Consider the following 22,643-nt stretch of genomic DNA (forward strand, 5'->3'; position numbering starts at 1 on the left):
GCAAATCATTCTTTGAATCTGTACGCAGCCCCCCTTTCCTCCTCCTCCCTTAGCAAATGAAAGGCTGACCTGAACACCTCACCGAGAATCCAATTTGCGTTCCAACAAAGGCCTGGAATATGACGGGGCAGAGGATTGGGGACAGATTGAGCGACAGAAAAAAGGGGGAGAGAGAGTAAGCGCAGAGGATTATTGTCAGGGCGAGACACAGAGGGTCACAACAGAGAGGGATGGAGGCAAGAAAAAGGACAGAGAGAGGATGGAGGAAGTGAGTAGGTTAAACACATGTCAACCTGGGTAGACAACATATCACTACACAAAACAGGAAACAGACAGGCAACATGATAGAGAGAATGTAAAAATGGGAAAGAGAGAGAGTGTGTGTGTGAGAGAGAGAGAGAGAGAGAGAGAGAGGTGAAAATAGGGACAGGTTGGGGGGAGTGATGGAGAGATTGGTAGGTAGAGAGACAGCGAGAGATACTGTGACACCTGAGGGACTCAGAGACAGCGAGAAGGGCAGAGGTGCAGGAACTCAATCCCTGAGCTACAGGACACCTGATGATAAAACCCACTCACCTGGACACAGGACAAGAGATGGAGAGAGCCACGCGCTAACATCCACTGAACAGGGGGATAGATGGAGACCGGGGGAAAAGGGGAAGAGAGTAGGAGAGGGAAATCGAAGTAAAATGGTGGGCGATTTTATTTAGAAAAAGTTAGCAATTTTTTCTGATTTTAAACTTTGGAGAGAGGTCTATAGCATTGGATGGATAAGAAAGCAAGTCAAGGCAGGAATTAAAACTAGTAAATATAGAACTAATCAAGTCAGTTTGAGGTATCTCTAAAATAAATCCACTAGGAAAACTAGAGAGGAGAGAGAGAGAGAAATAGATAGATAGATAGATAGATAGATAGATAGATAGATAGATAGATAGATAAAGGGAGGGAGGGAGGGGGAGCAAGAGAGTGAGCGCGTAAGCAAACGACAGCGAGATGTTCATGATCATTCAGAAGGATTCGTCCGCCGGAGGAGGCGTTACAGAAGGGATGAGCACACCGCAGGAGAAAACTGCAAAACAGGTGTGTGTAGTTTGTGTGTGTGTTTGTTTTCATGTGAATGCTTCATTTACAGTTAATTACACAATGTTTTTAGAATGTGGCTGATATTAATTATGCTGTGTCATTTCTCTCTACCTCTAATAAACAAACGTAGATGTTTTAACGTCTTTTTGTTTTAATGATTGTGTGTGTGTGTGTGTGTGTGTGTGTGTGTGTGTGTGTGTGTGTGTGTGTGTGTGTGTGTGTGTGTGTGTGGCTCACTGCTGTGTATTAGGGGGTGTTGAGGGTAAGAAGAGGGGAGGACTGATATATAATGGGGCGAGGGTAGGGACTTTGTTTCAGGAATATGAAACCAGGGAATCTTAAGGGTTTCGTCAGAGGTTATGGGACGAAATCATTTTGGGGAGAATTTAACCCGTGAATTTCACCTCAGACACGAATGTATTCATTATTCAATGTGAAATACCATCTGATCAGTTGAATAGTTTTTATGAAACTTTAGTATGGAATTTGACTCCGCTCCTGACTATCAGTATCAATGTGGCTCTAACGAATCTTTCACCCTGTACTTTCCCCACGCAGGTAAAAGCAGCGATCAGTAAGAAGGTCCAGAAACAGCAGAATAAGCAGAGGAGGCAGTCCAGTGAGCAGAGTGGAGTCTCCGAGGTCTCAGCGGCTGGAGTCAAGCCCCCTCATGGTAGGAGGTACAGCCAGAACCCCACCCCCTTCCCCGTGACAGCGAGAGACAAAGAGAGGGGTACAGGGGACGAAGAGGAGGATCTGGATGTGGAGGACAAGCTGGCAGATATGATGAAGACGGGTGGCCAGAAGCAGCAAGAGAAGGAGCCGATAGACCTGCTGCCTATAATGGACCCAGCTTTCGGACCGGTAAGAACCAGGATGACCTGGGATAGACCTGCTTTAGCCGTGAGTGTGTGATTGTGTGAGTGTGTGAGTGTGTGAGTGAGTGAGTGAGTGAGTGAGTGAGTGAGTGAGTGTGTGTGTGTGTGTGTCCATCCATGCCCATCCATCAAGGCATGATTGAAATCTACCCAGGTCCCAATTGAAATTCTAAGCCCCCCTGCTCCAAATATAAACGCTGACACTGCCCCAATACTCAACGGTAGCTGCTTATGCTATATCCTATGTCCCATGGTATTTTCTGACCTAAGCCACACTAACTGGACAGTTTATAGTGTGTATTTTGTTTAGCGCTCATGCTAATAGTCAGACTGGACCTTGATCTAATGTTAGCCTTAATGCTAACAGAGTTGTGTTGTTTACCTATGTGTTCAGGGTTCATGTGGTAGCAGCATGAGGATATAAGCTCCTTCGTTGCCATCCGCTACATTATGAAAGTGTAATCCGTAACAGATATCATGTTACGCCCCAGGACTTATGAACACCAAACAGTTCTCATCCCCACCCACTGTATCAGCGGCTAGCACCACCCACCCACACGATAAAAGCACGACACGACACACTGTACAACACAACATCCCAACATCTGCCCATGGCTTCAGAGTCTTGGGGGAAGGAGAACCGTAGGTTTGTCCTCAGGGCTCCAGTTCTTCCTCCCTGTCTGCCCTTCCCTGCCCCGCCGTGCCAGCCCTGCCCTTCCTGCCCTGCCCTGCCTGCCGTCCCTGCCTTGCCAGCCCTGCCCTTCCTGCCCTGCCCTGCCTGCCACATCCTGGCCTGCTCTCTCCTCGGCACTGGTTCTGACTTACTGAGTTACTGCAGACTTCCTGTAGTCTGAAACATCACAGACAATGACTCACACCTAAAAGTAAAGACTCATACACCATGATAGGTCAACTCATTGATTTTGTTGAAGAAAAGAGATTGATTCTGTTGGAAAGATAAAGAGAGTTAGGAAAGATAAAGAGAGCTAGGAAAGATAAAGAGAGTTAGGAAAGATAAAGAGAGCTAGGAAAGATAAAGAGAGTTAGGAAAGATAAAGAGAGTTAGGAAAGATAAAGAGAGCTAGGAAAGATAAAGAGAGTTAGGAAAGATAAAGAGACCTAGGAAAGATAAAGAGAGCTAGGAAAGATAAAGAGAGTTAGGAAAGATAAAGAGAGTTAGGAAAGATAAAGAGAGCTAGGAAAGATAAAGAGACCTAGGAAAGATAAAGAGAGCTAGGAAAGATAAAGAGAGCTAGGAAATCAATGGAAATGGAAAATGGTAAAGAGGTCAATGGTAGTAGCAGTGAAGCAATATGGTGAGAGTTTGAGAGAGGGAGAGAAGCCGAAGGGTGGAGGAGAGGAGAGGAGAGGAGAGGAGAGGAGAGGAGAGGAGAGGAGAGGAGAGGAGAGGAGAGGAGAGGCTCATGTGGTGCTCGAACGGACAAAATCTATAAATGTCCAGTATTCTGGGGATATTTGTGTGAGAGCCGTGTAGAGTGATCGCCCAGCCACAAATATAATCCATTTGTCATCCATTTACCGACAGCACACTAAGAATTGAGAACATGTGAGAACAGATTGGTGCTTGCATATTCTTCCACACCTACATACAGTGAGGGAAAAAAGTATTTGATCCCCTGCTGATTTTGTACGTTTGCCCACTGACAAAGAAATGATCAGTCTATAATTTTAATGGTAGGTTTATTTGAACAGTGAGAGACAGAATAACAACAAAAAATCCAGACAAACGCATGTCAAAAATGTTATAAATTAATTTGCATTTTAATGAGGGAAATAAGTATTTGACCCCCTCTCAATCAGAAAGATTTCTGGCTCCCAGGTATCTTTTATACAGGTAACGAGCTGAGATTAGGAGCACACTCTTAAAGGAAGTGCTCCTAATCTCCGCTTGTTACCTGTATAAAAGACACCTGTCCACAGAAGTGAATCAATCAATCAGATTCCAAACTCTCCACCATTGCCAAGACCAAAGAGCTCTCCAAGGATGTCAGGGACAAGATTGTAGACCTACACAAGGCTGGAATGGGCTACAAGACCATCGCCAAGCAGCTTGGTGAGAAGGTGACAACAGTTGGTGCGATTATTCGCAAATGGAAGAAACACAAAAGAACTGTCAATCTCCCTCGGCCTGGGGCTCCATGCAAGATCTCACCTCGTGGAGTTGCAATGATCATGAGAACGGTGAGGAATCAGCCCAGAACTACATGGGAGGATCTTGTCAATGATCTCAAGGCAGCTGGGACCATAGTCACCAAGAAAACCATTGGTAACACACTACGCCGTGAAGGACTGAAATCCTGCAGCGCCCGCAAGGTCCCCCTGCTCAAGAATACATATACATGCCCGTCTGAAGTTTGCCAATGAACATCTGAATGATTCAGGGGACAACTGGGTGAAAGTGTTGTGGTCAGATGAGACCAAAATGGAGCTCTTTGGCATCAACTCAACTCGCCGTGTTTGGAGGAGGAGGAATGCTGCCTATGACCCCAAGAACACCATCCCCACCGTCAAACATGGAGGTGGAAACATTATGCTTTGGGGGTGTTTTTCTGCTAAGGGGACAGGACAACTTCACCGCATCAAAGGGACGATGGACGGGGCCATGTACCGTCAAATCTTGGGTGAGAACCTCCTTCCCTCAGCCAGGGCATTGAAAATGGGTCGTGGATGGGTATTCCAGCGTGACAATGACCCAAAACACACGGCCAAGGCAACAAAGGAGTGACTCAAGAAGAAGCACATTAAGGTCCTGGAGTGGCCTAGCCTGTCTCCAGACCTTAATCCCATAGAAAATCTGTGGAGGGAGCTGAAGGTTCGAGTTGCCAAACGTCAGCCTCGAAACCTTAATGACTTGGAGAAGATCTGCAAAGAGGAGTGGGACAAAATCCCTCCTGAGATGTGTGCAAACCTGGTGGCCAACTACAAGAAACATCTGACCTCTGTGATTGCCAACAAGGGTTTTGCCACCAAGTACTAAGTCATGTTTTGCAGAGGGGTCAAATACTTATTTCCCTCATTAAAATGCAAATCAATTTATAACATTTTTGACATGCGTTTTTCTGGATTGTTTTGTTGTTATTCTGTCTCTCACTGTTCAAATAAACCTACCATTAAAATTATAGACCGATCATTACTTTGTCAGTGGGCAAACGTACAAAATCAGCAGGGGATCAAATAGGATGGGCTCGTTGTAATGGCTGGAATAGAATGAATGGAACGAAGTCAAACATGTGGTTTCCATTTGTTTGACGTGTTTGATACCGGTCCATTTATCCCATTACAGCCACAACGAGCCTGTCCTCTTATAGCTCCTCCCACCAGCCTCCACTGCTTTCTACTGTACCTTTCATTTTGTATCTTTCTCCGTCTTTCGCTCCCTCTCCATCCTCCCTCTCCGTCTTTCACTCCCTCTCCATCTTTCACTCCCTCTCCATCCTCCCTCTTCGTCTTTCACTCCCTCTCCATCCTCCCTCTCAGTCTTTCACTCCCTCTCCATCTTTCACTCCCTCTCCATCCTCCCTCTCCGTCTTTCACTCCCTCTCCATCCTCCCTCTCCATCTTTCAGTCCCTCTCTTCCTCCCTCAGTCTTTCACTCCCTCTCCATCTTTCACTCCCTCTCCATCCTCCCTCTCCATCATTCACTCCCTCTCCATCCTCCCTCTTTCACTCCCTCTCCATCCTCCCTCTCTGTCTTTCACTCCCTCTCCATCCTCCCTCTTCGTCTTTCACTCCCTCTCCATCCTTCTTCTGTCTTTCACTCCCTCTCCATCCTCCCTCTCCATCTTTCACTCCCTCTCCATCCTCCCTCTCCATCTTTCACTCCCTCTCCATCCTCCCTCTCTGTCTTTCACTCCCTCTCCATCCTCCCTCTTCGTCTTTCACTCCCTCTCCATCCTTCTTCTGTCTTTCACTCCCTCTCCATCCTCCCTCTCCATCTTTCACTCCCTCTCCATCCTCCCTCTCCATCTTTCACTCCCTCTCCATCCTCCCTCTTTCACTCCCTCTCCATCCTCCCTCTTCGTCTTTCACTCCCTCTCCATCCTCCCTCTCAGTCTTTCACTCCCTCTCCATCTTTCACTCCCTCTCCATCCTCCCTCTCCGTCTTTCACTCCCTCTCCATCCTCCCTCTCCGTCTTTCACTCCCTCTCCATCTTTCACTCCCTCTCCATCATTCACTCCCTCTTCTACTCTTTCTCTTTCTCCGTTTCTGATAGACAGGTTGAGTTACTGGATACTAGTATCAGTATCTAAGACCTGATCAGAACACAATAGCTCAACATAATTACCGGCTCCTACACGCATATCGCCATAGTGACCAGAGTCTTACTTCCAGTCAAGGATTAGAGTAATGTTGCATGACGCATGTCTACCTGAGTCTGTCACAATATGTGTGTGTGTGTGTGTGTGTGTGTGTGTGTGTGTGTGTGTGTGTGTGTGTGTGTGTGTGTGATACCTGATAGAGATCAGATCATGTTGAGAACACACAGAACCAGAAGCCCCAACAGTCACATGATTAATTGACATTATCAATACTTAAATAACTATTAGAAAGATAATCAGTCTTGGGCATTGGTTGTATCAGGGACTAGTCCCCAAATCCAATTTGATTTGTCACATGCTTTGTAAACAACAGGTGTAGACTAACAGTGAAATGGTTACTTACAGGTTCTTTCCCAACAATGCAGAGTGAAAGATCAAAAAATAGAATGAAAATAGAAATAGTGACACGAGGAATAATACACAGTGAATAATGAATAACAGTAATCCTGGGGTTAAGCCCTGGGTCTAGACCTGATTAACCCTCAGTACTAGACCCAACCTCTTAGGCAATAACTCTATCATGTCTAGGAGATAGATGCAGTTACTGGTCCTTCTGCCACCGCTGGCCTCTGTCCAATCAGAGAGACTCATCACTTGAACTGGGACCAAATGTTGTTTACTAACTAGGCCGGCTAAGAGTTTTAATGAAGCACCATATTGGCATAATCTTTGATGTGGTTTGTGTGTGTGTGTGTGTTATATAAATAGCATTCTTAGCAGGATATATTCCATGAACACTTAAAGATGAGGGGATTACCAGCTTTAATTTGGCTTTAAATTCTGCCAAATACTTAAGGGATAAGTACTCTACAATATTTTGGACAGAAGCTGCCCTCTAGTGGTAATACATTGACACTGCAGCGTAGAACTGACCTCAATATGCCCCTGACAAGGCACCCTATCACTGCTCACGTAGAAATACATTTGATTGATTGATTAATGTAATTGATTGATTGATTGGTACATTCAATTGTAATTAGAGTTAGCGTGGCAGCGAAAAAAGCAAAAACAAAAAAAATACTAGTCCTATACTTGTTAGAGTTAGACACTCGTACATGCTGAGGATTTATCCAAAATGTTCATTTGGTCTAAGCCCAAATCTGTCCCCAAAAGTATAGAGGAACAGTGGTCAGTTGATCTCGTAAAACAGACATCTGTCACTCAGTCAATCTTAGCTCTCTGACTTCTTATCTACTACTATCACCATACTTCCGGGTTTGTGTGGCCGTGGGAGAGTGAGAGAGAGGGGGGGGGGGTCATAGGGAGTAGAAAGGAACATTACCAATATTCAGTACTGTATAACCAAATATTGAATGAATATTTGGCAGAATTTGAAGCCAAGTTACAATCGGATAATCCTCGTCTTCGAGTGTTCACGGAATGTTGTAAAACACATGCACACATTACCAAATAGCCTGTAAATTGCCAAAGTATTTAGTTCACAGCTGTGTGTCATACCAAGTCCCAGCTGGAGGACCAGGCCTATCCTAGAGTTCACCCCTCTGTTACATTTACATTTTAGTCATTTAGCAGATGCTCTTATCCAGAGCGACTTACATTAGTGAATGCATACATTTCATACATTTTTTTTTCTCCCCATACTGGTCCCCCATGGAAATCGAACCCACAACCCTGGCGTTGCAAACACCATGCTCTACCAACTGAGCCACACGGGGGACCTGTTGACCTCTGAGGGTATGGAACTCTCTGGATAGTGGTTGGGTCCCGCTAAGCACCAATGGGCATAGATCTGGCTTACTTTTTGCCAGTCCTAAGCTTAACCATATGGGGGTGAAACACAAATCTGACCTTACACCAGCGTCTATGGACCCTTGCCTTAGCCTTCTACCCCAAACCTGAGGTTCATCAGAAGGACAATGGCATAGAACGGTATGCATTTGTTTTAAGATGTACAAAGTCAAGCTACAGTATGTTAACATCTGCCCTGGTTGACAACACAGAAATCCTATAGGTCTCTCTCTCTCTCTCTCTCTCTCTCTCTCTCTCTCTCTCATCATAGTATGTATTTAGTCATGTGAGTCAGTGTTGTGGCACAGAAACCCAGTTGAGGTCTTGTCCTGGAGTGTCTGATATTATGGCTGGTGTCCATGTTTAAGAGCATTAGAGCCTCGGTAATGTTGTTATCGTGCACCAATCAGAGAGAATATTACATTTGACATCCAATGATAGCCTCTGAAGCCTTTATCAATGCTAAAACAGACCAATCAGAACAGTCTACTGTGATGCGTGTACTTTGTTTGGATACGGTTAACACACACACACACACGCAGTTAAAGGTGTGTGTGTAATTCTAACACACGCACACACACATCCAATGGTATCCCAAGACCACAGCTTCCAGGCTGTTTGAACATCTGTTTCACTCTTGGCTCTTTTCTTCCTTGTTCATTTTCTCTTTCTTTTGCTTTCTCTCTGTTTTGTTCTCTTATGGCTTTCTCATTGCTTTTTATCCCTTGACCAGTTTCATTTCCTCTTTCCTTGTCACTTGGAGAAATGTCCGTCCTTGTCTCTCCATCACTCCTCCACTTTACCTTCTCAACATCTCCTTTCATCTTGCATCACCCCTCACGCCACCCCTGGACTCAATTTCTTCTTCCCCTCAATCTCCTTACTCTATCCGTTTCTCTTCTTACCCCTCCATCTCTCCCTTTAATCTGAAATGCAGGGAAAGGGATTAAATCCTTTGCGTTTGCCTCCTCTAATTCTCTCTCTCTCTCCCTCTCTCTCTCTCCGTCTGCCTCTCATCACCCTACGTATATGTAGTCATTTCAATGGTATAACAAGCCTTGCTCCAGGGAGAGAGAGGGGGAGAGATAGGGGGAAAGACAGAGGGGAGAGAGAGAGAGAGAGAGAGAGAGAGAGAGAGAGAGAGAGAGAGAGAGATAGATAAGGGATTAAAAGACGGGGTAAAATTGAGGGTAGGAGAGAGAGAGACAGAGTAATGCACACATGGACAAAATGTCATGCAGCTCTTTTCTGTACAGACATAGAAGTGGGCTAGGTTTATGTTTGTTTACAGGCAACCCTAGTAAAAAAAAAAACACATCAGGAGTTTCATCTCTGATATGAACATCACTCTTCAGACCACGATGGGTGATAGGATGTCCTGGACTCCACCTCAGAACTCCAACGTTGGGCGGGACCTTTAAAACTCCACAGACGGGGGTGGAGCGAGAGAGAAAGACAGAAAATAGAGTAAGAAGAAAAAGAGAAGCGAGAGGGAGGGACGAGAGAGGGACGAGAGAGGGACGAGAGAGGGACGAGAGAGTGTTACTTCACTTCGAGGATAGGGGATGGGGAATTGTACCAAGCCATCCATGAAAAACAAAATGAAAAAGGTAAGAGCAATTCCATTTGCTTTCGCTTTTCCAAAGATATGGGACGAGAGAAGCTTTTGCTCGCTTGCTTGCTATTTCCTTGCCTATGTGTTCATGCATGGAGTATCATGAAGATATTGACTAAATGTAGTTGCTCTGTATTTGTTCTCAATTTAGAACAGGTCCTGTGTGTTTCTAAACGACTTTGCTATTGATCTAAAGGATTGTCACAACATTGATCTGAAACAATATAACGTAATTCTTCTGAACAACTCCAGCAGAGACAACCTATGATGCTTCCTCTATCTGCATAATGTTTCTGCATTGGCGGTATTGTACAATGGAGACCTTTCTTTGATTGTCTCCAAGAATGAGGAGTTCTTTATACTTGTGTTTCCTGAAAGGGCAGGCCCCGGAACCAGATCAATGGTATCTGGTTTTATCAACTTAATACTCACGTTACGTGTAGAGTAATTGTTGACTAGACGTACTCTGTAAGTGTGTTATGTAACATTGTGCTAAGTCCCTGAGGTGACCTGAGTGTCTGTGGCCTGAACACTTAGCAGAATGAACACCCCAATCCAACACTGAGCCAAGACTGAGCCTCGAAAAACAGAGCGAGAGAGAGAGGAAGAGAGACAGGGACAGGGACAGGGACTGGGACAGAGAGCGAGAGAGAGAGAGAGGAAGAGAGACAGGGACAGGGACTGGGACAGAGAGCGAGAGAGAGAGAGGGGAAGCATGGCTTCTTGTAACCAATACACATACCGCCATGTAAACAGACAGAGAGTTCTACTTATTAGGCTTATGAGCCACTGGCTGACAGGGTTTACCATGTAGACAGGCAGAGTTAAACTTCCTAAAAGAGAAGAGATTGCCAATCCTTTCCTGTACTGTGTGCTGTTGCAACATCTGATCTCCCTGAGGACTAGTGCTGTGGACAGCTGGCTGTCAGACCCCAGCAGACAGAGAATGAAACAGAGTGTGAAACCAACGACTGTTGGGTTCACTAGTTCTGCATGATTCTGGTTCTAAGGGGGCCGTCGAGCCCCGGGGGGACAAGCGTGGAACAGGGGGCCAGGAGGGGCCACGGTCGGAGGGCGAGAAGGAATCGGGCGAGGACAAGGAGTTTAAGGCGCCCCTGTCTGCACTGGTCCAGAACTGCACCGTGTTACACAGCATCGTGGGCCCCGCCTGCATCTTCCTCAAACAGGGCTTTGCAAGCAGCCAGATCGTACGTACACGCACTAGTGAACACAGACACACTCATCACACGCACACGTACACACTTACAAATGCATACTAAATCATTCACGCACACAACGCCACTAACACACACACACACGTCATCATCGTTATGTCACTTCATTTTCACCACGTGATATTCTCTCCACAATTAAGTTGTCATTTCACTTTCATAGTCATCATGGGGCAACCAATCGAACCTGCTATATAAATGATATAGTGTAAAATAGTCTGAGAGGAGGCAAACCAAACCTTGATGTGTTGGCGCACTGTGTACACCGAGTGTACAAAACATTAGGAACACCTTCCTTCCCTTTTGCCCTCAGAACGGAGTCAATTTGTCAGGGCATGTACTCTACCAGGTGTCGAAAGCGTTCCACAGGGATGCTGGCCCATGTTGACTCCAATGCTTCCCACAGTTGTGTCAAGTTGGCTGGATGCCCTTTGAGTGGTGGACCATTTTTGATACACATTGTAAACTGTTGAGCGTGAAAAACCCAGCAGCATTGCAGTTCTTGACACACTCAACCGGCGAGCCTGGCACCTACTACCCTACCCTGTTCAAAGGCACTTAAATCTTTTGTCATGCCCATTCACCCTCTGAATGGCACACATACACAATCCATGTCTCAAGGCTTAAAAAATCATTCTTTACCCTGTCTCCTCCCCTTCATCTACACTAATTGAAGTGGATTTAACAAGTGACATCAATAAGGGATCATAGCTTTCACATGAATTCACCTGGTCAGTCTCTGTCATGGAAAGAGCTGGTGTTCCTAATGTTTTGTACACTCAGAGTAGATCATATACAGGGAGATTCCAAGAAGAACATCTGTAGTAAAGCCTATAAAGAAAAATACATCTACAGGGATTTTCTCTTCCTATATTTCTCTGCCATCAAAGCACTCAACATTACGACCTACCACACCGGAACAGGCATGACCTACAGTGTGTGTGTGGTTGCGGCGACAATGCACATTATGTGTACAAGGGTCTCACTCATACTAAACCTCCCAAATCTCCTAATCTCCAGCTGTTGCCAGGGGCAACCCTCCCTATGGTGATTCACGTTGACGTAAAAGTATTTCACCAGTTCCATAATACAAAAAAATGTCTCCTTCAACGTAATCTGTATATATTTAGATTCCGATATATTCCATCCTCTAGACGTAATGTACTAGATAGACATAGTATTTAGGTTGACTTTGCAGAGCATCCTGGTTTACTCTTTCTAATAATGTGTGTCTACTGGCCCGCTGCAAATCACATGTACTGCCCTGCCTGAAAAAGTATTCTCTTTTATCAAGGAACACCAAACCCGCAGACCTTCTGTCTTTCTATCCCTGCTTTCCTCTCATCCTCCTTCTTTCTTTGGCCAATTGGCTCCCATGGTCTTTGTGATCGAGGTTCATTGTGCATTTCAGAATATCAGTGGTTGTACGTTTGTGTTTGTCGATCTTTAGATTTTCATCTGTGCGTTTGACTGCGGTGTTTGTGTCAACGTAAAAGCATGCGGTGTACGTCTGTCCGGTCGTGGGTACGTGTGTAAACGGATTGTGCTGTTGTCATAAGTCTTGTGTGTTTGCGATGTACATGTGTGAGTGTGTGTGCGCGTACGTGTTTTTGGTTTTACTATTCTTGTGGGGAGCAGGAAAATTCAGACAGGTGGTGGGATTTCACCTCCTCACAAGGAAAAAGGCTATTTTAGGCTGAGGGGTTAAGTTTAGGGTTAGAGTTACATTAAAGATTAGAATTAGGGTTAAGTTTAGGGTTAGGAGTTAGGGTTTTGGGGTTAAGTTTAGGGTTAGGTTAAGGAAAATAGGATTTTGAATGGGAACACTTTGTTTGGTCCCCACAAGGATAGTAAAACAAATGTGTGTGTGTGTGTGTGTGTGTGTGTGTGTTCCTATGCAACTACCAGTCTGCTTATGTGTGTCCCTCTGCTACCTCCGACAGGACAGGGACCTACGACCTGAGGAGATTGAAGGTAGATGACACCCCTCTATCTGACATAGTCATAATCAGACCATTACACGTGTTTCAGTGTAGATTATCCACTTCTTACCCTGTGTGTGTGCGCTTGTATGTCTGTGCCTGTGTGCGCGCACAGAGCTCCGCGAGGCGTTTCTGGAGTTTGATAAGAAGAAGAATGGCTACATCAGCTACAAGGATCTGGGAGAGTGCATGAGGACCATGGGCTACATGCCCACAGAGATGGAGCTCATCGAGCTGGGCCAGTCCATCTGTGAGTCTGACGTCATCATCAACATGGGACGGGGGGGGGAAACGCCACAGAATCATAGAATATCTGAAACTCTAGAGTGAATGATGGACCCAGGAAGCGCGGAGTCACTAAAGAAAGACATTAGCCGTATCCATATTGTAACTGTGAGTAATAGTAGTCGTGTTCCCGAGGGCTCCCGAGTGGCGCAGCGGTCTAAGGCACTGCATCTCAGTGCAAGAGGTGTCACTACTGTACCTGGTTCGAATCCAGGCTGTATCACATCCGGCTGTGATTGGGAGTCCCATAGGGTGGCGCACAATTGGCCCAGCGTCGTCCAGGTTTGGCCCGGGTAGGCCATCATTGTAAATAAGAAATTGTTTTTAACTGACTTGCCTAGTTAAATAAAGGTTTAATAAATAAAATGAGAAAAAAAAAATATATATATATGTTTTTTCTGGTCTGTAGGTGGGGGCAAACTAGACTTTGAGGACTTTGTGGAGCTGATGGGCCCAAAGATGCTGGCAGAGACAGCAGATATGATCGGAGTGAAAGAACTGAGAGACGCATTCAAGGAGGTCAGTCTTTCTCTCTCAGATTGTGTGGGCTGAAAGCTGACAGAAATGGTTGCTGTCTCTCTCTCAATGTGAGTAAATGTCACTATATCCTCTCTCTGTCTCTCTGTCTCTCTCTCTTTGTCTTTGTCTCTTTCTCTCTCTTTCCCTCTCTCAGTTTGATACTAACGGTGATGGTCAGATCAGTGTAATGGAGCTGAGGGAGGCCATGAAGAAACTGATGGGAGAACAGCTGACAAACAGAGAGATTGATGAGATCCTCCGAGACGTGGACCTCAACAGGGATGGACGGGTCAACTTTGAGGGTGTGTGTGGGTTGATTCTTCTATCCTTGTGGGGACCTAAAACAACCATATTTCCCCACATGGATAGTAAAACAAGGAAAATCCTCCCTCGTGGGGACATTTCCCACTTCCCCGTGAGGACAAAACCTATTTTCAATTTAGGGACTAGGTTTAGGGTTACAATTAGAGTTAGGATTAGAATTAGGGTAACTGTTTAGGGGTTAGGTTTGTGTTTGGATTAGGGTTAAGGTTATGGTAAGAGTTAGGGCCAGGATTAGGTTTAGAGTTAGGGAAATGGAAATGAATTGTGTGTGTGTGTGTGTGTGTATGTGTGTGTGTGTGTGTGTGTGTGTGTGTGTGTGTGTAAGTTTCAGTACTGATTTATGTTTGTCAGAAACAGTGGCTTCAGCTTTTTTGTTGGTTTGTGTATACGATAATACTTTTTCCTTTTTCTCTTTCTGTCACTTTCTCCCTCTTTTCACAGAATTTGTTCGAATGATGTCACGCTGAGATAAACAGATGGAGTCACTGTGTAACAACTGGAAAAGGGACCACTACATTTGTAGTGATCATTCTTGCACCATGCTAATGACTGAGCATCGATTTTATAATGTTATTTTTGTTAAGCAGCACTTATAAAGTTATGTTTGTTAAGCAGCACTTATGACGTTATTTTTGTTAAGCAGCACTTACAGTAAATTGAGTGAACACCTAAGGTAGTTCTACAAATCTTATAACTCAAGATGTGACAAACATGCATAAAGGTGACAGAATTCAGATATTACGTAATTGTTTTAGCACTATCCACTCGGTAGTGGTGCGTGGGTAAAATCACCGGGGAAGCCAAGCCAGGGAAAACAAGCCGTAGTACAGCCTATGCTTTGTGATAATTGCGTCGGTTGCTCTATAACCTGTTAGTTATATGCCTTCCCACCATGATATATAGGCCGAGATAATATAAGCCTAAGGCCGAGACAATATAAGCCTAAGGCCGAGACAATATAGGCCTAAGGCCGAGACAATATAGGCCTAAGGCCGAGACAATATAGGCCTAAGGCCGAGATAATATAGGCCTAAGGCCGAGATAATATAGGCCTAAGGCCGAGATAATATAGCCTAAGGCCGAGATAATATAGGCCTAAGGCCGAGATAATATAGGCCTAAGGCCGAGACAATATAGGCCTAAGGCCGAGACAATATAGGCCTAAGGCCGAGACAATATAGGCCTAAGGCCGAGACAATATAGGCCTAAGGCCGAGACAATATAGGCCTAAGCCCGAGACAATATAGGCCTAAGGCAGAGACAATATAGGCCTAAGGCCGAGACAATATAGGCCTAAGGCCGAGACAATATAGGCCTAAGGCCGAGACAATATAGGCCTAAGGCCGAGACAATATAGGCCTAAGGCCGAGACAATATAGGCCTAAGGCCGAGACAATATAGGCCTAAGGCCGAGACAATATAAGCCTAAGGCCGAGACAATATAAGCCTAAGGCCGAGACAATATAAGCCTAAGGCCGAGACAATATAGGCCTAAGGCCGAGACAATATAGGCCTAAGGCCGAGACAATATAGGCCTAAGGCCGAGACAATATAGGCCTAAGGCCGAGACAATATAGGCCTAAGGCCGAGACAATATAGGCCTAAGGCCGAGACAATATAAGCCTAAAGCCGAGACAATATAAGCCTAAGGCCGAGACAATATAAGCCTAAGGCCGAGACAATATAGGCCTAAGGCCGAGACAATATAGGCCTAAGGCCGAGACAATATAAGCCTAAGGCCGAGACAATATAAGCCTAAGGCCGAGACAATATAGGCCTAAGGCCGAGACAATATAGGCCTAAGGCCGAGATAATATAGGCCTAAGGCCGAGATAATATAGGCCTAAGGCCGAGACAATATAGGCCTAAGGCCGGTGAAGTCCACAAAGCATTTTGCATGAAACAAACAGTTACATGACCTACAGCAAGGTCAAGCAAGTTAATGTTTCCCACATTTACGGACTACTAAACAACTATTAATTTAGAACCACAGTTGAAAAGAAAACAGGAGCTGCCTCCACTATTCCAGCACCATTTACACTTCAACATCATCAAATCACCTCTGCTTAGTTTAATACAGTGACAACTAAAAGATACCAAAAACAATTTAGTCCAATCAACGTAACCTAAATATAATGTGGCTCTGATTTGTGTGTGTGTGTGTGTGTGTGTGTGTGTGTGTGTGTGTGTGTGTGTGTGTGTGTGTGTGTGTGTGTGTGTGTGTGTGTGTGTGTGTGTGTGTGTGTGTGTGTGTGTGTGTGTGTGTGTGTGTGTGTGTGTGTGTGTGTGTGTGTGTGTGTGTGTGTGTGTAAGTAGAAAAACCATGTAGACTCACCCTACTTGTAGAGAAACGCCAATGACATCCTCCTCTCTTTCATGTTGCCTAAACGGTCTATCACTCTGTCATACAGTACACGCTTTTAGTTTTTGTTGTCCTAGGCTACCTGGCTAAAATTCTTGCTCGCTAGCCTAACTTCCTTTCATAGGCAACGATGCGCCAGGCCAGCTAGTTAACATTAGCCTACTACATCTAGCTACATGTTGAACTTCCTATCAGGCCAGGGGCACAATGTAGGAATTTATGGTTGGATCAGAATCACTGTTATAATCATTTTTTGGTACACCAGGACCATTCACAGTTGAGCTCGTTTATCTTAATGCTGATTGGTTATAATTTATTTTAAAACATGTATCAAGGGAGGCCAAATGCTTGCTGGCTTCCCTTTGGCGTTCAATGCTACAGGCGGCAACAATGTCATACTCTTTTTGACCAGACCGCATCAGCTGGGCAACACCTACTGAGAAAGAGGGGTGCTGTTTCACTCTTTCGGATGCTTTTGTGAGATACATTCAGCCTCTTGCGAATTGAAGGAAAATTATGAGAAACAGAGAGAAAAAATATGTTAAAAAAATATATATTGGTAAATGTTTTGGGGAAGCCTGGATTTCCTTGGCATCCATGAGTACACGTCACTTTATCAACTGAGTTTTTTAACTACTGCGCGTGATATGGTTCAATTAATCAATAAATCAGCACAATTGTTCTTTTTTTCAAATTGCCCATGTCTTGATGCGACAATTGAGATCATGTATATTATACTCTGCTCATAACCATACAACACAAATTACAGAGAGCAACGTAAAATAGGGCAAATGTAGCAAAATGAGGAACGTGTGGTACTGTAAGTGCATGGGGGCCGCCATCTTTATACACCTCCGCTATAGGAATGAACAGTGTTCGGTTGTAACATATCAAAATCCTAACGCATGGCTGTCATTATTATATCTTATCTTTTTAAAGTTGATTTTTTTTTAGAAGTGAAAGTTTTTACTCTGTTTGTATGTGTGTTCAAGGGTTTAACCTTGTTTGTAAAATGTGATGGGGGTTTTTTTCAAATAAAAAAATACTCTGTGTTGTTTCTATTGCTGTTTATATGTTATCTCAAATGTAATTATTTATATGACAGTTTTTGACTAATTCATTTATTGATGATAATTTGATCAAATGAGACACAATGTAAGACTAGGGGCGGCAGGTAGCCTAGTGGTTAGCGCATTGGACTAGAAACTGAAAGGTTGCAAGATCGAATCCCCGAGCTGTTCTGCCCCTGAATAAGGCAGTTAACCCACTGTTCCTAGGAAGTCATTGAAAATAAGAATTTGTTATTAACTGACTTGCCTGGTTAAAAAAAAGATCCAAGGGGGACAGGATTCTATTTAATGATCCTTCATGTCTATGATAGATTCACTTTCTATAGCACCTCTTCTGTTCAATGCAAATGAGCACATAGTGGGTGGGAAAAGATTAGTTTCAACCAACTCGACTAAGCAATTTTATGAACTTCTAAACATGACAATCAGAAAGTATTCACACCCCTCGACTTTTTCCACATTTTGTTGTGTTACAAAGTGGGATTCAAATTGATTTAATTGTCATTTTTTGTCAACGATCTACACAAAATAGGCAAAGCGTCAATACAGGACTAAGATTGAATCGTACTACACCGGCTCCGACGTTCGTTGGATGAGGCAGGGCTTGCAAACTATAACAGACTACAAAGGGAAGCACAGCCGAGAGCTGCCCAGTGACACAAGCCTACCAGATGAGCTAAATAACTTCTATGCTCGCTTCGAGGCAAGTAACACTGAAACATGCATGAGAGCATCAGCTGTTCCGGACGACTGTGTGATCACGCTCTCTACAGCTGATGTGAGTCAGACCTTTTAACAGGTCAACATTCACAAGGCCTCAGGGCCAGACAGATTACCAGGACGTGTACTCCGAGCATGCGCTGACCAACTGGCAAGTGTCTTCACTGACATTTTCAACCTCTCCCTGTCTGAGTCTGTAATACCAACATGTTTCAAGCAGACCACCATAGTCCCTCTGCCCAAGAACACTAAGGTAACCTGCCTAAATGACTACCGACCCGTAGTACTCACGTCTGTAGCCATGAAATGCTTTGAAAGGCTGGTCATGGCTCACATCAACACCATTATCCTAGAAACCCTAGACCCACTCCAATTTGCATAACGCCCCAACAGATCCACAGATGATGCAATCTCTATTGTACTCCACACTGCCCTTTCACACCTGGATAAAAGGAACACCAAAGTGAGAATGCTATTAATTGACTACAGTTCAGTGTTCAACACCATAGTGCCCTCAAAGCTCATCATTAAGCTAAGGACTCTGGGACTAAACACCTCCCTCTGCTACTGGATACTGGACTTTCTGAGGGACCTCCCCCAGGTGGTAAGGGTAGGTAACAACACATTTGCCATGCTATTTGCATTGCCCCCCCCCCCCCCCCCCCTTTACACTGCTGCTACTCTCTGTTATTATCTATGCATTGTCACTTTAATAACCCTACCTACACTACCTTTCAAAAGTTTGGGGTCACTTAGAAATGTCCTTGTTTTTGAAGGAAAAGCAATTTTTTTGTCCATTCAAATAACATAAAATTGATCAGAAATACAGTGTAGACATTGTTAACGTTGTAAATGACTAGCTGGAAATAGATGATTTTTTATGGAATATCTACATAGGCATACAGAGGTCCATTATCAGCAACCATCACTCCTGTGTTCCAGTGGCACGTTGTGTTAGCTAATCCAAGTTTATAATTTTAAAAGGATAATTGATCATTAAAAAATCCTTTTGCAATTATGTTAGCACAGCTGAAAACGCTTGTCCTGATTAAAGAAGCAATGAAACTGGCCTTCTTTAGACTAGTTGAGTATCTGGAGCGTCAGCATTTGTGGGTTCGATTACAGGCTCGAAATGGCCAGAAACATATAACTTTCTTCTGAAACTCATCAGTCTATTCTTGTTCCAAGAAATGAAGGCTATTCCATGCGAGAAATTGACAAGAAACTGAAGATCTTGTACAATGCTGTGTACTACTCCCTTCACAGAACAGCACAAACTTACTGTACAAGTACATTAGAGTGCCTAGTTTGAGAAACAGACGCCTCACAAGTCCTCAACTGGCAGCTTCTTTAAATAGTACCCGCAAAACACCAGTCTCAACGTCAACAGTTGAGAGGCAACTCCGGGATGCTGGCCTTCTAGACAGAGTTGCAAAGAAAAAGCCATATCTCAGACTGGCCTATAAAAAGAAAAGATTAAGATGGGCAAAAGAACACAGACACTGGACAGAGGAACTCTAAACGCTAAGTGTTTGACTCATTTTTAGGAGTAACTACCTAAAATATAGTTCAGAGCTCAAGCGGAAAGGAAAATGAAGTCAAATCGAAAGGAAGCTTATCAGAAAAAGTACAGCATTTATTTAGAAATGGAGGGAAATGCACATATTTTGACTTCTCTCAACTGTTTCATGGACTCTGCTTCAAAATGATTGATGGATGAGTAGCATAATAAACTCTACACCACAATTTCTGATGGAGTTGTGCAGCGACTAGTGTGGGCGGACTGGAGCTCCAACATCACATAAAATTACGTTTTTGTCAAAAACGACTAATTTCAGCACCCAAGAATAGCCCATCCGAAGAATAGCACACAATCACACAGAACAATGTTGTGTGTAATCGTGGGCTGGTAAAATTAGTCGTTTTTGATATGTGACGTCGGAGCTCTAGTCCTCCCACACTAGTCGCCGCTCAACTCCATCATAAATCGTGGAGTTGACTTTAATCGGCTAATGGGTGAGTTAACTTTATTGCTAAATCATACCTTACCTACTTTTCCCGACAACGCTGCTAACAAAGACACTGGAAGCACAGCTGTCAAAGCTATCACATTCAGGCCTTGATAACATGCAAGAACTTAACTGAAAGATTGCATAGAACCCAACTGGGAACATGTCACAGCCAAAATCCTGTCGAAGGACAGTGTGGCTCAAGTTGTCCGAGTGATGAGAAGGACTGAGAGGCAGCAACTGGAGGTGAGACTGGCAAACCGAGAGACCAGCGTGGAGAATAAACCGGAAAGCCGCCTCAGCTCATGCACAGACCAGCTCAATGACCTAAACACTGCAGCTGCCTTACCACATACTGACCATGGTCCAGGTGATGCTATGCATGGTACATTTGTCATTTCATTTCTCTGAAGCGTCATGTTTATTTTCTGCTTGCTTTTACAGAATACTGAATCATACAACATTACATGTTACTGAATTACTCGGCAAAGGAAGCTACTGTAATTGTATCGCTCCACTGTAGGGCGAGGAGGTTGGGGACGTGGTCCAAGAGAACGAGCAGAGTGATGAGGAGGACGTGGAGGAAGAGGAGGACACTACAGCTTGATGAAGAGGTGACAGCTGTATCCCGTTTCATGGAAGCTGCGCACGACTTGGAGTATGAACTCACTATGTTAACCGACAATCATCTCCAGGGAGATGTGGATTAGGGAGAGGTGTAGGCCACAGAGGAGGTGGAGGCCAGCCAGTGACCCTCTAGCCGGGGCACCCTGAAGCCGACTAATCCCAGGGAGGGCCTGGGTGAAGATCAGGAGGAGCTGGGGAGGAGGATCTGTAGACCCAGGCAGAAGGGACAATCTAATCCCATAACTGTTCACAGTACAGCAAAACCTTTAGTAAGGCGTGGAACCTGTGCCACCATCTTAGTTAGAAGACAAAGTGTGAGGACAGAGGAGGAAGTTGAATTGTCGCTGGGTCATGGTTGCCCTCACTGTGGCCGAGGCATCTGAAAACGGAAAGGTCTGGCATCCCACCTGCTGACTGACTGGGGCCAAAGCTTACACCTGAGATTTGTGACCAGCACTTCACACGCCCTGAGTCTGTCAGCAAGCACTGCTGCCAACACAGCAGAGTCAAGCCCCACGGCTGCCCTCACTGCACCCAAAGGCTTCTACCTGGTAAGAGCCAACAATGCACCCCAGCCCAACCCAAGCCTAAACTGTTCATGTGTACTGACTGTGGTAAGGCTTTTTCCAGGCCGGTGCAGATGGCTGTCAATGAGAGCACCCACCGGGGAGTGAGCCTTTGAGTGTTCTATCACTGCTCTAAGGGGTTCCGCTCCACCAATCACCTGGTCACCCACTCCGTGTAGCACCATTATGCACACCTGTCACCATCATTACGCGCATCTGCTAAATATTGGACTCAACTGGATTTTGTTGATTGCCCCTCTATATCTGTCTGCTCTTCAGTTTGTTCCCCGTGTCAGCATTATTGTCATTATGTTTTCCCTGTCCAGACGCTGTCCTTGTTTGTTTCTTGGCGGTTTTATAAATGTTCACTCCCTGTACTTGCTTCTCGTCTCCTAGCGTCTGTCCTTACAGTGTGTATCAAGAATGTTCCACCACCCAAAGGACATCTAGCCAATTTGACACAACTGTGGGAAGCATTGGAGTCAACATGGGCCATCATCCTTGTGGAATTCTTTCAATACCTTGTAGTCCATGCCCTGATGAATTGAGGCTGTTATGAGGGCAAAAGGTGGAGGTACAACTCAATATTAGGAAGGTGTTCTTAATGTTTGGTATACTCATTGTATATAGGCTTGTGCGTATGGATGTTTTGAATTATTCACCACTTTAGAAAGCCCTGTCCATTTCGATGTGTTTGTCTTTGAAACAACATCCATAAAAAACATGTTTTCCACTCAGTTTCAACCTGTTGTCCCCCGTCATTAGCAACCTGACAGTCGTTAGCGAGTTGGGTACTGAACACATGTCCAACGTGGAATTTGACTGCGGTCGTAACTCATGACTACCGGTGTAGCGGTAATATGATCACCGCAACAGCCCTACTCCAGACTATAGCTCCAAAACCAGTTGTAGTTGTACAGGCTAAATCATCCTCTAAATCCTCCTGGCATCTGGGAAACTAAGCCAGGGTGGGGTTAAGACAACAACCCCCATGTAGATAACAACAGGATGAACCCAGCGTGGCTTATGATGCCCCTTGGTCTGCATCGGAGTGGTGGAACCAGCCATGAGTTCAGTTAATAAGAGTGTTCTTAAGTGAGGTATCCTTGGGCATGATTGTTAATTAGCCAGTTGCGGGTAACCAAAAGTCCAGCCCCTAGTACTGAATTGATCACAGTAGGACTGGTAACCTGCGGGGGCACTAGTCCTGGAGAAGTTCTATTCGATGAGGGACCTGCACCTGTAATTATAATGTGTTGTGTTAGTTATCTGTTTTTTTGT

The 22,643-nt window shown here is 44.7% G+C and overlaps 1 protein-coding gene across 1 annotated transcript; it reads left to right on the forward strand.

Annotated features, from left to right (window-relative positions):
- The first annotated feature begins 993 nt into the window (after window positions 1–993).
- LOC115205002 (calcium-binding protein 1-like) lies at window positions 994–14,625 on the forward strand. The gene is made up of 8 exons (XM_029770570.1): window positions 994–1,080; window positions 1,642–1,947; window positions 10,677–10,874; window positions 12,842–12,872; window positions 12,996–13,130; window positions 13,575–13,684; window positions 13,839–13,986; window positions 14,450–14,625. Exons 1-8 carry the CDS (start codon window positions 994–996, stop codon window positions 14,473–14,475), a joined length of 1,041 nt encoding a protein of 346 aa, XP_029626430.1. The 3' UTR covers window positions 14,476–14,625.
- The last annotated feature ends 8,018 nt before the right edge of the window (window positions 14,626–22,643 follow it).

This window comes from Salmo trutta, chromosome 13 (genome assembly GCF_901001165.1).
Source record: "Salmo trutta chromosome 13, fSalTru1.1, whole genome shotgun sequence".
NCBI classification, from domain to species: domain Eukaryota; kingdom Metazoa; phylum Chordata; class Actinopteri; order Salmoniformes; family Salmonidae; genus Salmo; species Salmo trutta.

Excerpts from the sequence above, each read along its gene's own strand:
- LOC115205002 (XM_029770570.1), top strand. The coding sequence starts at position 994 with ATGTTCATGATCATTCAGAAGGATTCGTCCGCCGGAGGAGGCGTTACA. Across the intron at positions 1,948-10,676 it reads TGGACCCAGCTTTCGGACCG|GGGGCCGTCGAGCCCCGGGG; the intron begins GTAAGAACCAGG and ends TCTGGTTCTAAG. Across the intron at positions 13,987-14,449 it reads TGGACGGGTCAACTTTGAGG|AATTTGTTCGAATGATGTCA; the intron begins GTGTGTGTGGGT and ends CTCTTTTCACAG.